We start from the raw sequence: 16,116 nt of genomic DNA on the forward strand, positions 1-16,116 counted from the left end.
TTTGGTGTGAGTCAAAGTGATGAGCTGCAGCAAAACCGTGGGGAAATGGTAGCCTGGGCACGTGTCCTCACCTGAAAGCCATGATGATGACCAGGGCAATGATGGTGCCCTGCAGGAAGCGCTGGCTGATGCAGGTCTGCTCCGGCACAGCCGACGGCGACTGCGGGAGAGAAACCAGGGGGATGGGCACAGGCTGGCACACAAACAGCTCCCCTGGCCCTGGGGGAGCAAGTCCTTTGGTGCTGAGGGGAGGGAGCCCTGGCCCAGGCTGCCCAGGGAGGCTGTGGAGGCTCCTCTGGGGGTTCCCAACCCCAGCTGGACACGTTCCTGTGCCCCCTGAGCCAGGGGAAGCTGCTGGAGCAGGGGCTGGGGCAGCTCTGCAGGACCCTGCCAGCCCCAGCACTGGGGGATTCTGTGACATGTGGCACTCCTTACTGCTCTGGTCCTCACACAGATCCCAGCAGCCCACCTCAAGCTCTCTTCTTGCTCCCCTACAAGCCCTGAAGCCCCTCAGCCCAGAAGCCCTACAACATCTTCCCTTAAGACAGGGACAAAAAAAGGAAGGAGAGATGATGGAAGTGGGAAGATACCCCAGGAGGACCATGCAGATGAGGTTCCTGGACAGGCCACCCTCCCCTCCCCTCCCCTGCAGAGCCTTGCTCCCTTGGGAGCAGTCCCTTACCTTGCTGGCTACTTTGTGGGGCCTCTTTTTGTGGGGCACACTGCCCGCCCGGCTGAACTGGCTTCCCGTTTGGCTGCGAGGAGAAAGGAGGAATGGAGCTGAGCTGTGCAGGGACAGCCCCTCAGAGACACCCCCAGGCAGAAGTGGGATCCTCTGCTAGGGGAGAAACGTCTTGTCTGGTGTGGCAGCCACAAACCCATCTGCTCAGGGCTGGGTGCAATGCTTGGCCCATGGATTCTGCCCCAAAAGCTGCACGAGCTGAGCAGAAACTCTGGGCAATTGCTCACTCTGAGGAAGCTGCTCACCCTGGGAAACGTGGAGGCAGCTTCAGGGGCTTCTGCAAGGGCTGGTTCAAGAGCAGGCTCTTGGTATGTGCATGCCAGAGCTGTCAGACCCATCCCACCAAGCTCAGCTCCTTCAGTCTATCCCAAGCCAAGTGACAACAGCCAGCACCCTCCTCATCTCCCCTCTCCCAAACCCAGCTGCCTGGACCCCAGAGGACACGTCTCGTGGCTCCCATGCCCTCAGTGTGCCTGTACCTGAATGCCCCAGAGCTCACAGTTGACTTCATGCTGTCCAGCCTCTTGAGCTTGGCCAGTTTGTGGCTCCACCTCTCGAGCTCATCGATGCGGGTCTCCAGGTTGTCCGTCAGCTTGCACAGCTCCTTCACTGCCCCCACGTTCTCCATGAAGATCCTCTCCTGCCAGGGAAGAGCTGCCAGCCTGAGCAGCCTTGCCACGTGGGCACACTCCTGCTCAGCCTCCCTGCTCCCTCCCACTCCCTGCCCAAGCAAAAGGCCCCACAGCAGCCAGCTCTGGGGGCAGGGAATCGCCCAACCTTGGCAGAGCTCTGTCTCTTCCCAGCCCCATCACTGGGGGACTGTGACAGGCTGTTCTGCAGCTGCACCAGCTCCTGGCACTGAGCTGCAGCCCGTGGAGAGGGGCTGCACACAGAAACAAGGGGCAGCAACACCTTGGCCCCGTGCAGCTGGGACAGAAAGGGCCACATCCACACAGCTCCTGCCACCTGGAGATGCCAGTGCAGGGATCCAGGCTTCCAGGGAGGAGAAACGAGGCACTGAGGTGAGCCCTGGCCATGCCTGCTCTGGACAGGCTGGGGCAGCAGAGAACTGGCAGCTTTGGGAAGCTGTCACCTCGACCTGTCCTACAGGAGGGCTGTCCCCTCCATGCCCAGAGCAGCAAAGAGGTTGCCACAGGTCACAGAGAGGCCAGGCAGCCCAGGTGCTCAGAGTCATCTTGACATAACCACCTTATCTTATCTAGAAAGGAGGGATTATGACTAAGAGCCTCCCTGCAGGGAGCTTCCTGAGGGGAGATGCTGCCAACTTTCCCCAGCATCAGGCTGGTTCCTCCCTGCTGGAGTCTGCCACCCCCCCAGGGCTGCTCCTCACATCTGGGAGATGAGCCAGGTCTCAAACTCACACGGGTGCTGCTGGTTTAGAGACACTCCCCAGGCATCACCGTGTCTGCCTTCCATGCTCAGCTCTGCACCTCCCCTGAGCCAGCAGCAGCCTCCCTGCCACTCACCTTGTTCACCACTAAGAAGTTCTCCAGGGTCTTCCCGTTGGAAAAGACCAGCTCCCCACTGTCCTTCACAGCTTCAGGGAGGATCTCCTTCACCTCCTGAGCAATGACACCTGCGTGGGGACAGCACAGTGGGTCGAGGTGGTCTGGGCAGGGCTCCTCCTGCCCCAGCTCCTTCTCTGGCCCACGAGGTGGTTGGCAGGATCCCCACTGACTGGGGACAACCCAGGGACTGTGCCCCGCTCACCCAGCCTGTGCAGGGCCAGGCAGAGCTCCCTGGGGGTCCTGTGACCCAGGTGGCCCATATGGGCTCAGCTGCAGGAGAGCAGAGGTTGGTCCCCAGGTGACAGGGCTATTTGCATCCCCCCACTGTGTAGCTGTTACCCCTGGAAAGAGGTGGGTGCTTGGGGAAGCCTCATCACAGAAGGCCTGTGAGCCACCTGTGGGCAGCGAGTGGGAGAGGAGAAAGCTCTTGAGAGGGGCTTTCAGGAGCTGCCTAAAGCTCGGGCGCTGAGAAGCCCCCTCTCTCCTGCCCCACACCTCGAGGGTGCAGAGCTGGGCACAGCCACCACGAAGAAGACACTGCAGAGCCAGGGGGTGCAGGGCTGCAGGCAGGAGCAGGGCCCTGTGGTGGCAGGCAGGGCCAGTACCTGTCTCAGAGGTGTTGTCAATGCCCACTGTGGCTGCAAACTCGGGTTTGTAGCTGTAGTGCACCAGGCGCATCCTGGAGATCCTCTTCAGCTGCTCTGTGGTGTCCACCTGGCACAGGGCAAACACACACACACACGGCTCCTGAGCTGGGGGCTGCTGCTTAAGCTCCCACCACTCTGATCCCAAGCAACAAACCCCACCCTGGCCCATGGCAACAGCCCTGAATCCTGCTCAGACCAACTGCTGGGGCAAACAGCGTTTGCACTGGGTGGGGAGCTCCAGCTCTTGCCACTGCACAGGTTGTGTGGGTGGTGAAAGCAGCAGGAGATGGAGCCCCAGGGCACAAAGCAGGGCAGGGGCAGCTGGGGGGGGACACTGTGGTGTCCAGCTTTGGTGGACAGGCACATCCAGCTGAGGGAATCACAGTGGTGGGGGGTTGGAAGGGACCTGCAGAGCTCATCCAGCCCAATCCCGCTGCAGAGGCAGCTCCCACCTACATCAGGTCACACAGGAACGTGTCCAGGTGGGTCTTGAAGACCCCCAAGGAAGGAGCCTCCACAGCCTCCCTGGGCAGCCTGGGCCAGGGCTCCCTCACTCAAACACTGACAGAGTTTGCACTTATGTTTCAGTGGAACTGTTTGTGTCCCAGCTCCATCCCATCACCCCTTGTCCTGCTCCTCAGAGGACCTGAGAGCAGAGCTGAGCCTCTCACCCTGGCTCTGGCACACCCTGCTGTGCCACCTGAGCTGCTCACCTGCATCCAGCCTTGTGACTAGAGCAGAAAGGGTGGGAGAGTGAGCACTGAACAGGCTGTGCCTGGGGCAGACCTCAAAGGCTCATCAGGAGCTCAGGCTGCCCACAGGGACCGTGTCAAACCCAGCAGGAGGAGAACACCAAATCCACCCAGGGGGGACGTTCTGCAGCGTCTGTTAGGTCCCTGCTGAGCCCAAAGCCAGGCTGCTTGGGCTGGCCCTTACCTCCTGGATGTCCTCCTTGACCCTGGCATCCGAGGGGTGCATGAGGGAGCCCATGACCTTGACGTTGCCGTGCACCACCAGCGCCTCGTCCGGCCGGTCCGTGTTGATGCCCACGCGGCCGTGGTGGAACACGGTGTCAGGGAGCTGTGCCCGCTGCCACAGCACCTCACTGTCACTCTCAAACTGCCCTGGGTTGGAGGCCTGTGGGGGCACAGGAAAAGAGGGGATGGAGAAGCAGCAGGAGATGAAGCAGGGAGAGAAACGCCGCGGGGCTGCTGGGCAGAGGCAGCCTGAGCTGTGCACAGAGCCTCACACACACCCCATCCCCTGCATGGGTGTGCAGAAGGGCTGTCGAGCAGGAGAGGCCATGGGCATGGGCTGGTGGAGCTCAGAGAGCCCCAGGCTGCTGTGAGTGGCCTGGCCAGTGCCAGGCAGCCACTGCAGCAGTGTGCCATCCCCGTTGGCATGGGTGAGAAATGCCTGTGAGGCAGAGACAGGGGGGTTGTGCTGCCCCTCTGCTCTGCCCTGCTGAGGCCTCATCCTGAGCCCTGTGGCCAGTGCTGGGCTGCCCAGCTCAGGAGAGACAGGGAAGTGCTGCAGAGAGGCCAGTGCAGGGCCACCAGGGTGCTGAGGGGCTGGGACATGTGTGTGAGGAGCAAAGACTGCAGCCCTGGGGCTGCTCAGCTGCAGGAGAGAAGCCTGAGCTCAGGGGCACCTCAGCAATGCTGCTCAGGCCCTGCAGGGTGGGTGGCAGGAGGCTGGGGCCAGTGTTTGGTGTGTGGTGACCAGTGCCCTTCCCACCCCCAGCATTAGGGGATTCTGTGACAAGCAGAAGGGAACCAGAGGTGGGGAAGAGCTTGGCTGAAACTGCAGCGTGTTCATCACACTGAGAAGTGGGAGGGAGCTTTGAGGATTAACAGTCCAGGTCGTGAGACCCTGGCCCAGCACAAGGAATTGCAGCCCTTGGGAGACCTGGAGGCTCAGCCTCACAGGAGGGACACAGGGAGCTGGGCAGAGCCAGCAGAGAACAAGCAAGGCCATGGGAGGTGTGAGACAGGGCTTTGCAGGAGCACAGGGCCAAGGGGCAGCAGGGGCAGGGATCCACTGCCAGCCCTGGCATTCATCTGCTGGCAACCACCCAAGCACCTCTGCAGCAACCAAGGCTAAGCCTGCCCTCCTCCTCTCCCTGAAGGCATATCCTTGCTTTCTGCTGCAGCTGTTCCACTGACCCCAACCAGAACCACACAGGGCAGCTGGAGATGAAGCAACAAGGCTGCTGCTCCTGTGTCCCAGGTCCTGGGGTCCTGCCCTCCTGCCTTGGTTCTGTGACCTCAATGCAGCCCAGGCTGCCTGCAACTCCTGCAGCTCTGCACTGGGCAGCCTGGAAGCTGCATCATTCATTGTGAACTTACTCACCTGCAGGTTCTGAGGGTCCCTCTGTTTGTGTTTTGCCCCCTGCCTTCATGTCTCAGAGCTGAGTGCTCTAGCAGAGCCCCAGGGCAGCCTGGGGATGGTGCCTATCTCACTCTGCTCCTCTGCATTTGAGCCTTAGCACATGCAAAAGGTGCTGCCCTGGGCAGGTACCACATCCTCCTGCACCTGGAGGCCTTGGCCCTTGCTGCAGAGTCCCAGCAGCACCGTTCCCTCACTCCCAACGGCTGCACCTGGAGCTCTGGCCCAGCCTTGGGAGAAGGGGATGCCCTGCCTGTGCTGCAACCGATCCTTGCACGTCCTGAGGCTGGAGCCAGGACCCAGGCTGGGTGGGCAAAGCATTGAAAAGCCAGAGGAAGGTGTGAGGGTCCTCCAGGACACCCAGCAAGGGACTGTGAGGCAGCTGCAGAGGCTGAGGGAGGACAGAGGGACTTACCCTGACGATGATGCGCTCAGAGATGTGGGCTGCAAGCGTGTAGTTCTGGTTCTGTGCATGTGCCTGCAGGGCCACCACCAGCATGAAATACCTGCCAGGAGCGGACAGAGGTCAGGGGGCCATCCTGCACTACAGACTCCTCACTTGGCCTCTGCTCTGGAGGCCTCAAGCTGCCATGGTGAGCTTGGCACATCCCCTCTCGTGCTGTGGGGCACAGACACCGTCCCCCACCCCTCACACCGTGGGGAAGACCCTTCCTGTGGTCACTGCTGATGCTGGTGGGCTGGGGGAGTTCAGCTCATGCAGGGGTCTCCTCTCTGGCTGCCTGTCCCTGCCCTCATCAGAGCCCAGCACATGTGCTTTGCAGGGCAGCACCCAAAGCCAGTGAGCAGCCCCTTGGGTGCCTCTGGCTGTCCCTGGCACATCCCTCTGCTCAGACTCCCAAGTGACAGGGCAAGAGGAAAAGGGGCTGCAGCTGCCCCAGGGGAGGCTGAGGCTGGAGCTGAGGCTGAGCTGTTTCCCTGAGAGGGGTGTCAGCCCCTGTGCCAGGCTGCCCAGGGAGCTGGGGGTCAATCTCTGCTCCCAAGCAATGACAGGACAAGAGGAAAGGGGCTGGAACTGCCCCAGGGGAGGCTGAGATTGGAGCTGAGGCTGAGCTGTTCCCCTGAGAGGGGTGTGAGCCCCTGTGCCAGGCTGCCCAGGGAGCTGGCGTAGTGCCCAGCCCTGGAGGGATCCCAAAGCCGTGGGGCTGAGGTGCTGAGGGGTCAGTGCTGGGCTGGGCAGGGCAGGGAGTGAGCTCCAGGGGCTCAAAGGGCTTTCCCAGCCCCCAGGATCCCGTGGTGCTGTGGCTCTGAGGCGCCTGAGCTCCTCACCTCTGGTCTGGGTTGGGTTTGCCTTTCTTCCTCATGTTGTTGGCCGTGGTCTCACTGAAGTGCAGCCGCCCCACAGTGACCTTGGTGACCTGCTCTGGAGGCAGGTTGACCCTGGGGAAGGGCAAACAGAGGAGCAGGTGAGGATACAGCTGGAGAAGAGGCTCTCTGGGGGAAAGACCAACCCCTGTCCCGCTCCAGCACGGCGGGTCTGTGAACTGAGCACACGCTGGGGGATGTAAGGAGAGGAGGACAGTGCTGTGGGAAGCAAAGGGCAAAAGCAGAGTGTCCCAGCTCTGGTGCTACCCTGAGGCCTCCCCCTGCTGCTCCTGCAGCATCCCCAGCAGCAGGCAGCCAGGCTGGGCTGTACTCACGTCACGGGGTTGAAGGGCCGTTTGCTGCGGTCCGACTGCGACTGCTCTATGTTGATGGACTGGTTCAAGGCTTCCAGCTGGAGACAAAGGTTTGGGCATGTGACAAAGAGTGGGGAGCTGAGAGCTTTCCCCTTTCCCACCTCCTTCCCCCCAGCACAGCCCAGCTGTGTGTCCAGCCCTGCCGTGGTACTTGCAGCACCCAGATGGAGCGTGGGGGGTTGTTCAAGCAAAGGGTGTGAGGGGAGAAGCTGAGGGTGAAGGGATCTGCCCCAAATGCCTTTGTAGCTCTGAGTCACAGGCTGCTGGGGGCTGGAAGGGCTCTGTAGAGCTGCCCCAGCCCCTGCTCCAGCAGCTTCCCCTGGCTCAGAGTTGGAAACCTCCTGAGGAGCCTCCACACCCTCCCTGGGCAGCCTGGGCCAGGGCTCCCTCCCCTCAGCACCAAAGGACTTGCTCCTCCTGGGCCAGGGGAGCTGTTGGTGTCCCAGCCTGTGCCCATCAGCCCTTTGTCCTGGAGACAACAGGATAAAGTGCTGCCCCATGCTCCTGACAAACACCTTTTAAACAGCTGTTGAGTGTTGCTGAGCTTCCCCCTCAGCTCTCCCTTCCCTAAGCTCAACAGCCCCAGGTTTTGCCTCTGGAGCCAAAAGGAAGCAAGAGGAGGGTGTGAAGGTCCCCAGGCAGTGACTGAGTGTGTGTTGGGACCCCAGCCCTGCCTCCTCCTGCCCTCCCACCCCCTCCCTTACTCCTCATGCCACGGCAGTGCCCGACCCCAGCTCCCCTTCTCCCTCCTGCATCCCAGCCCTCAGCTCCCCTCTTGCCTTCACTCCATGCAGCTTCAGGTAGAAGCACTCTAAAGGTTTGAGGCCCTCTGGGGTCTTCACATACTTGGGGTCCCCAAGCATGCCAATGTACACTGTGACCTGGAAGTGATTCTTCTTCTGGCACACGAAGGCGTCGTCCCCCACGGAGAAGTTGAAGCCCTTGTCAGCATCCACACGGTAGGTGAGCATGGGGCTGTGGGGCAGGCAGCAGGCTCAGAGCACAGCCCTGGGCACAGCAGCCACACAAGCAATGAAGGCTCAGCAACCAGCATGACCCTGTTGGAGGCTGGGAAGGGCTGGGGGAGAGCTCAGCCCCAGGTCCCACCACGCAGGGACAGGCTCAGCTCCCTGCAGAGCTTCTCTGCTCACACACATAGCCACGAGGTGGCTCTGAGGCCAGCCCTCCTGCCTTCCCCTGATGGAATCACAGAGCCACTGGGGCTGGGAAGGGCCTTGGAGATGCTGGAGCTCACCCCCTGCCCAGCCCAGTGCTGGGCTCAGCCCTCAGCCGCCTGGCTTTGGGGTCCCTGCAGGGCTGGGCACTCCCTGGGCAGCCTGGCACAGGGGCTGACACCCCTCTCAGGGAAACAGCTCAGCCTCAGCTCCAGCCTCAGCCTCCCCTGGGGCAGCTGCAGCCCCTTTTCCCCTTGTCCTGTGGCTCGTGGCTGGGAAGAGACTGACACCCCCCTGCCTGGGCTCCTGTGCCCCTCCTCTCCTTGCTCAGCTGCAGGGGGTGGCTGCTCTGGGTCCTGCCTCCCAAACCCTCAGCTTCTGGGGCAAAAGTGGGGAGCTGGAGGCCGTGGGGTGGTGAGGCTGCAGGTGTTGAGCCCAGCCCTGTGCTGAGAGGAGCCTCAGCACCAGCCCTTTGCTCCCCACCCTGGGCTGTGGGGCTGGATGTCGTGACAAGGTCCCACAACCATAGAACTGGTTGAGTGGAAAAGCCCTTGGAGCTGCTGGAGCCCAGCCCCTGCCCAGCCCAGCACTGACCCAGGGCTTTGGGGTCCCTCCAGGGCTGGGCACTGCCCCAGCTCACTTGGCAGCCTGGCACAGGGGCTCACACCCCTCTCAGGGGGAAGAGCTCAGCCTCAGCTCCAGCCCCAACCTCCCCTGGGGCAGCTGCAGCCCCTCTCCCCTTGTTCTGTCACTCCTTACTGGGACAGCTCCCCCTCTGTGTGCTACACCACAGCATTAATCTCATAAACACAGTGTCATAACCTGACAGGAGGCTGCAGGGAGCTGGGCTTGGTCTCTGCTCCAAAGCAATGACAGGACAAGAGCCAAGGGGCTGCAGCTGCCCCAGGGGAGGCTGAGGCTGGAGCTGAGGCTGAGCTGTTTCCCTGAGAGGGGTGTGAGCCCTGTGCCAGGCTGCCCAGGGAGCTGGGGCAGTGCCCAGCCCTGGAGGGACCCCAAAGCCATGGCAGGGGCTGGGCTCCAGCAGCTCCAAGGGCTTTCCCAACCCACCCATTCTGTGATTCCCACGAAGCACAGGCAGGGCAGCATCTCCCCTCTGAGTGCTGCTCCTGAGAAGTGCAGCTGCTTCTCCCTGGCTCCACACACACACACAGAGGCCACCCCGAGCTCCTCAGCCTGCTGCACAGCCCATGATGCTGCTGCTGGGAGGAGCAGCTCAGGCTGCTGGGAGGGGATCCCACAGCTCTGCTCCCTGCACCCCTGGCCTGTGCTGGCCCTGTGGCTCCCAGCTGCCTACCAGGCAGTACCAGCCTCGTGCCAGATTCCTGCCAAAATCACAACCACCTGCTCTGGCTGCTGGGAAAAGCTTCCAGCCCTAAGCAGGCAGGTCCAGGGGAGGAGGAGGAGGAGGAGGAGGAGGAGGAGGAGGAGGAGGAGGAGGAGGAGGGGGCCTGAGCTGCCTGATGAACACACACCAGCTGGGGAGGTTTAATCTACATCTTCTTAATGGGCTAGTTCCCATGGGAACAAGGGAGCTATGTGGCCCCTGCAGCAAGTCCCTTTCCTCTCACCAGCCAGAAGCCCAGAGCTGGGCTGGTGTGGCCCTGGGGTGCTGCCTGCCCTGGGCAGGGGGGAAGGAGCTGCCTCTCACCCCACCTCCCCAGCCAGCAGCTCAGGCACAGCACCCAAAAGCCACTGTGCTCAACCATGTGGGTGAGGTCATGGGCAGCTCAGCCCAGCCTTTGACACAGGCATTAAAGGTTATGGAGCATCCTCCTACAAAAGCAAACTGCTGCTGGCTTCCACCTTGTTCCACACAGCCAGATGCTGCCCAGAGCAGTGGGAGGGGAGGGGAGCAGCCTGCCAGTGAGCAGCAGCAGCCAGACCTCAGCAGGCTCTGGGAAGCAGGAGCTGCACAAAGGTCACTCCCTCAGTGTCCCTTCCCTTCTCTCCCCAACACACACACACTGGAAGGGTTAATGAGGATGAAGCCTGTGGATGGATAATGCCAGGATGGTCCTGAGCAACTGCTACTCCTCTCTGACAGCCCAGGGAGCTGGGGCTGCCAGGGGCTGGAACACAAACCAGATGGTGGGAGCAGAGCACTACCTTAGCTCAGAAGCACGAGAGGAATTCCCCTCCTTGCTCACCCTCCTGCCCAGCCTCAGCCCTGAGTTCCCTCACTGCCTCTTCTTGCTGGGGAGCTGTGGCTTGGGCTGGCCTTGAGCACCCTCCACACTCACCCCAGGGCTGCCAGAGCCCTTCCAACCGACACCTGCCTCTGCCCAGGACCCCTGAGCACCCACCACTGCTTTCTGACAGCACAGGAGAGGGAGGGACTGTCTGAGCCTCCAAACCACGCTCTGCTTCACACCACCCAGGCTGGGGGCTGCTCAACACACAGGCTGAGGGAGGACAGCCAGCCAGGCTCCCCTTCCCCTGGCTTCTGCAGCTGCCTCCAGCTTTCCCTGCTCAGAAGCTCCTTTTCTCTGCCCTCCTGACCTGGGGCACGCTGGAGGCAAGAAGCTGGTGCCCAGCTGTGTCCCCAACCCTCTGCCTTCAGCCCACCACTGCTGGCTGAGCCCAGGGGCTGCTCTCAGGTCACCCCCCCTGCAGGATCAGCCGTGCCCTGGGGCTCCTCTCCCAGTGCTTTTTGGGCTCTCAGCGTTGTCAACCCCACCTGGAAGCAGCAAACCCAGCAAACCCACTCCCCTGCTGCCGTGTGCTGTGGGGACACCGTCTCCTGAGGCACCACAAAGACTCTGGGGCCTCACAGGGGACCTGAGAGCCAGCAGAGCCTGTCCTGGGGCAGCAGCCTGGCAGCAGACCCCTCCTGAGAGGTGCTCAGCAGAAGGAAGGGCAGGGGACACCCCCCTGGCAGAAGAAGCCCCTGGGATCAGGGATGAGCCCAGGCACTGACAGTGGCTTTTCCCAGGGACAGGGCAGGGGGCAAAGTGTCAGGGGTAGAAGGTCTGGGCTCTAGTGCATCACTTGAGCCCAAGTGCCCTCTCTGACAAAAGCAGGTGAAGGCAGGGCTCAGAGGGTCAGGATGAGAGCAGAGGAGGTTTCTCCCAGTCTGACTGAGAGGTTCCAAAGTGCCCTCAGCCAGGTCTGGCAGCCACAGTGCCAGGAGCAGGGAGCATCCCCTCGCCCTGCCCACCTCAGCCAAGGGAGAGGCACCCGGAGGAGCAACGTGTCCCTGAGGGAAAGGGAGCTGTGGTGGGGTGTGCAGGACAGCTCAGGGATGCTCCCATGCCTCAACTGTTCCCTCCCTGGAAGCAAAGGCTCCTCCATTTCTCTCCTTCCTTCTAATAGCCTCGACCACTGCCTGGGCAGGCTGCTGGCTCCTGGTAACACCCCCCCAGACCCCTTCCCTCCAGCAGCTGTGCCTGGGCTTGCTGTGGCCCAGGGGCAGGACCTGCTGCTGCTGCTTAGGAGGACATTCCTTCCACCCAAAGAGCCTGAGAGCCCAGCTCCCAGGGTGAGACAGCACAGAGGCTGTGGCCCCAGCACGGGGAGGCTCCTGGGGAGCCCTGCACTACCCTTCAGCAGCTGCCTCACCTCAGGCTCTAAACAGCTGGGGAGAGGCAGGGGGGGAGCTGCTGGCATCCATCAGAGCACACTGTCAGGGAGATGAATTACTCCTGCTCCCAGGGGGAAACGAGTGAGGTGCCTGGTTCCAGGTCTCTTCAGCACACGAGCCTTTGGAGGGCTCAGGGAGGCTGAAACCACCAAACCAGTGCAAGGGGCCAAAAAAGCAACACACAAAACTCATCCAGGGGCTTTGGTCTCCCCTCAACCAACACAGGGAGCTCAGGCCACATAAAGCAAAGCCTGAGAACAAGCCCAGCAAGCCAGGACACGGATTTCCAGGCACCTCCACTCAAATCCACGCAGCAACCTTTCCTCCTCCCCTCCTTCCCTCAATCCAGCCTGTGGCAGACCTGAACCCATCTGAGCCCAGCTCCCCTTTGCTCTTCTCCTGGCAGAGGATGCTGAGAAGGAGAAGTGCATCCCCTGGGGGTGGTGAATGTGCTGCCAATCGCTGCACAGGGCCCTGGGGAGGCACAAGCAGCTCCTCAGGAGCTCCCCAGCGAGTTGAGGTCAGCCCTGTGCTGCCCCCACACCATCAAACCCCAGCAGGTGGCTGAGAAGGAACCTGCTTGCCAGGACAAAGCCCAGGACAGCAGCAGGAGAGGAATGGTCCAAGGGCCCCTGCTCTGGAGCTTTCTGTGGGGAAGGTGGCTGAGCAGAGGTGGCATTTTCACAGGGGTGATGTGATGTGACAGCTACGCTCGGTGCACAGGCTGGGGGAGCTGTGAGAGGGGCCTGAGGGGCACTGAGAAACCCTCCTGGGGTTATTAACCATCACAACCCACAGCAAGAGGCTCTTCAGAGGGGCACAAAGATCTCCCAGTGATGGTTTCTCGTGGGCTGGATGACCTTACAGAGTCTTTCACAAGCTCAGTGGCTCTGTGCTAAGGGCCCTACCTCTGTGTGCTCAGGAGCAGAACGTGGGGTGGCACTCAGGTGTATGATTCCTGGAGGGCTGGAGGAGTCAATCCCCTCACCCCAGGGCACAGAGCTGCTCCTTGTGTGCAGCCATCACTGTTCCAACCCTGCCAGGCTCCTCACCACCACACTGAGGTGAGAACCTCACCAGTTTCCCATGGGCTCTCTCCTCAAGACACCTTCCCAGACTCTTTTCTTAAGAGCAAGACAAAGTCAGATGTTTGAGATGATTCAGATTCCTGAGGGGGAAAAAAACCCCCTTGAAGTGGGCTCCAGGATGGTCAGAGGCTTTTCCAGCCTCAGTGAGTGCATGATTGCACACAGAGGGGCCTCACTGTGTGTGTGCAAGAGGGGGAAAGAGCCAGAGCAGCAAAAATCTCATCCCTGGGGCTGGGAAGGGGTTGTGGGCACCTGAATCAGAGGAGAAAGATGCATCCCCTGCAGGGGAGGGAGAGTAACAGCACACACACACAGACTAGAGAACAGCTCCCCTGGCCCAGGAGGAGCAAGTGCTTTGGTGCAGAGGGCAGGGAGCCCTGGCCCAGGCTGCCCAGGGAGGCTGTGGAGGCTCCTTCTCGGGAGGTTCCCAACCCTGAGCCAGGGGAAGCTGCTGGAGCAGGGGCTGGGGCAGCTCTGCAGAGCCCACCCCCAGCACTGGGGGGTTCTGGGACCAAGCACTGCTTGAGCTTGGGGAGAGGGTTTTGCATCTCCTGGCACCTCCAGAGGGCCTCTGCCAGCCAGGAGCCACAAAAGCAGAGCCTGGGAGAGGGAAGGGCAGCACTTGCTGAGCACCCCCAGGGAGGGAGCTGGCTCTCACTGCTAAAACATGAGCCCATCAACCCAAAGATGCCCTTCTAGAAGGAGGGAGGGAAGGTCCATCTCTTGGTGTTCCTCACAGATGGCAGGACCTTCCATTTAGGAAGAGATGTAGGTTCAGAGCTCACACAGGCTCTCCTGGAGCTACCTGGCCTCAAACCCACTGTGAAGGAGGAAGAACCCACTGAGGTTGTGCAGAACTAAAAGCATCAACCCTTGACCTCAACCCTGGCTTCTGGTCCAATCCAGCACCACAGCAAAGCCCATGTGGCTGCCTCAAAGCTCCACCAGGCAGCCCAAAGGAATTCATCCCTTACACAAGGGGATGATGACCTCAGTGCCACAGGAGTGGGTTTTGCTCTGGCTCTTGCCCTAAACCTCTCCCAGGAGGCATGAGCCAAGCCATGCCAAGCACAGAGCTGAAGGAGGTGGCAGAGCAGGGGCTGGGGGTTTGCAGACCTTACAAACTGGGCTTTGCAGCTCTCCTGCAGCTTCTCTGTGCCCACAACCTGGGGCAGTTTGCCTCTGCCAGCCTGACTGTGTGACACTGGGGTGCAGGAGCAATGCCCAGGGCAGGGGCTGTAACACCTGCAAAGCCTCTGTGCCAAGCTCCAAGAGCTGTGATGTGTTTTGGAGGGGGAATTTGTTCACCCAGTGCAGGTAAACAGCGAGGTGGAAGGGAAAGGGGGGGCACTCATTGTGGCCATGCCAAGGTGTGCACAGAGCTCCATGCCATGGAGTGAAAGCTCTGAGGAGATGGGTGGTGGAAGAGGGGCCACTCCAGGGACTGCCAGGCTGTGGCCAGGAGTTCAACACGAGCAGCAAGGTGGGCTGGTGGGCAAGGAGCCAGTGGCAGCCTGGGGGGCAGCCAGAGAGGGTGGGCAGCAGGGCCAGGGAGCTTCTGCACCCTCTCTGAGGCCTCATCCTGAGCCCTGTGGCCAGTGCTGGGCTGCCCAGCTTCAGGAGAGACAGGGAAGTGCTGCAGAGAGGCCGGTGCAGGGACACCAAGGTGCTGAGGGGCAAGGGCTGTGGGCCCTGGGGCTGCTCAGCATGTTCCTGGTGTGCAGAAAGAGGAGGAGGGGAACCAGGGGGGGGTCATTTGCTCAGCCAGAGGTTCCTGGAAGCCAGCCTGCTGCTTGCCAGCTCTCTGTCACCTCCAAGGAATGCAGGGAGGATCCAGAGCAGCTTCCTCCTGAGCACTCCTCCTTCCCTGTGCCCACAGGCTGCCTCCACCTTGCCCTGCCCCAGCCTCTCCTTCCAGCTCCCATCCTTCCCACCTTCTCACCCAGCTGCTCTCTGCTCCCCCACCTGCCTTGGCCACCCCAGCTCTCCTCTCCCACCACCTCAGCAGCCCCCCTGCCTCACCCCCCTTTCCTCAGCCCCTTCCCTCTTCCTCTCCTTCCTCCCCTCTGCCCACCAGCCACTCCCTCTCCTCCTCCTCAGGCTCTCGAGCTGTGCTGAAGTAGCTCTAGATTGCCTCCAGCCATCCATGCTATGCACTGCCTAGGAAACCCCAACCCTTGCTGGAAGCCCCAGGCCCTTGGTGAGCCTGAAGGGACGAGGGCAGAGCTCTGCTTGCCAACAGAACCCCCCTTGGCACATCAAGGGCAGAGCGGCTGCTGAGCCACCACCAAAGCTGCTGGGCTGCTCCTGCAGAGCCATGCTCGTGCCTTCAGCCCCCAGCAGCCCTGCAGAGGTGCAGAGAAGCCACTTTCCCCAGGGCCAAGGTGCAGAGGGCAGAGTGTCTTCACCACAAGCAAGCAGAGCTCAGCTGGTGACAGCAGAGGACGAGCCCAGGGCAATGCTCGTGCCACCCTGTGAGCCCCCAAGCCCAGTCCCTGTGCCATGGATACAGGGAGAGCGACCCAGACCTTCTGCCCAGGGGGCTGAACTACTCACAGTTCCTTGTAGTTGGCATCATACAGAGTTGCCCACTTGTTCTGCTGGTGTGGCTGCCACTTGATGGACTGGTAGTTGGGATCCAAGTAGGAGCCATTCAAGCTGTCACTATCTTGAATCAGGCCTGTGGTGGGGGGAAAACTCCTGTCTCACTCACCCCCAGCTGGGCAAGGGGCAAAGGAAGCCACTGGCACTGGCTGTGTGGCCAGCCTGCAGCCTGCCAGGGCACTGCCTCTGAGCCAGGATGAACTCCCCCCAGCTGCAGCCCTCCTGGGGACCCAGGCAGGGTGAGTCCCCCTGGGGGCCCAGGGGGGATGCCCAGGCTGGCAGCAGGGCTTTGCATGCTGGGGGTGTTCCAGGGAGGGGGGCAGGAGGGGATAGAACTCTCCTACCTGGTGAGAGGGCTCCTGGCTGGTGCCAGGGAGGCGTCTGGACTCTGTCAGGGTTGAGCGGCACCGACCCCATCCCCGGCTCCTGCTTGATCAGCCCGTTGAGCATCTGGGCATTGAGGGTGTTGGGGGGTGACTCAGAGTGTTTCCTCTTCTTGGCAGGGTGCACTGGGAGGCTGCAGGGACCCCCAGGGGAAGCAAAGGCTGAGCAGGACAACAGCTGGGCAGACAGCAGCCCCACAGGCAAAAGCTCTCACACAACCCCCCCAAAGGGCTGCAGGTTCCAGCAGCATCCCCAGGCTCT

General features: G+C 61.6%; 1 protein-coding gene across 6 annotated transcripts in view; it reads right to left on the bottom strand.

The window, feature by feature from the left end:
- Positions 1-16,116, bottom strand: part of MYRF (myelin regulatory factor) — a 67,024-nt gene that overhangs the window by 13,543 nt on the left and 37,365 nt on the right. For all 6 annotated transcript variants that reach the window (XM_062000579.1, XM_062000582.1, XM_062000581.1 and 3 more), the window contains 12 exons: positions 15,816-15,988; positions 15,424-15,547; positions 7,783-7,978; positions 6,965-7,041; positions 6,594-6,704; positions 5,722-5,812; positions 3,855-4,055; positions 2,877-2,985; positions 2,230-2,339; positions 1,222-1,382; positions 683-755; positions 72-160 (listed from right to left, as the gene is read on the bottom strand). In XM_062000579.1, the coding sequence (XP_061856563.1) occupies positions 72-160; positions 683-755; positions 1,222-1,382; positions 2,230-2,339; positions 2,877-2,985; positions 3,855-4,055; positions 5,722-5,812; positions 6,594-6,704; positions 6,965-7,041; positions 7,783-7,978; positions 15,424-15,547; positions 15,816-15,988 (1,515 nt within the window). The remainder of the gene's footprint in view (positions 1-71; positions 161-682; positions 756-1,221; positions 1,383-2,229; positions 2,340-2,876; positions 2,986-3,854; positions 4,056-5,721; positions 5,813-6,593; positions 6,705-6,964; positions 7,042-7,782; positions 7,979-15,423; positions 15,548-15,815; positions 15,989-16,116) is intronic.

Source organism: Colius striatus, chromosome 7 (genome assembly GCF_028858725.1).
Source record: "Colius striatus isolate bColStr4 chromosome 7, bColStr4.1.hap1, whole genome shotgun sequence".
NCBI lineage: Eukaryota > Metazoa > Chordata > Aves > Coliiformes > Coliidae > Colius > Colius striatus.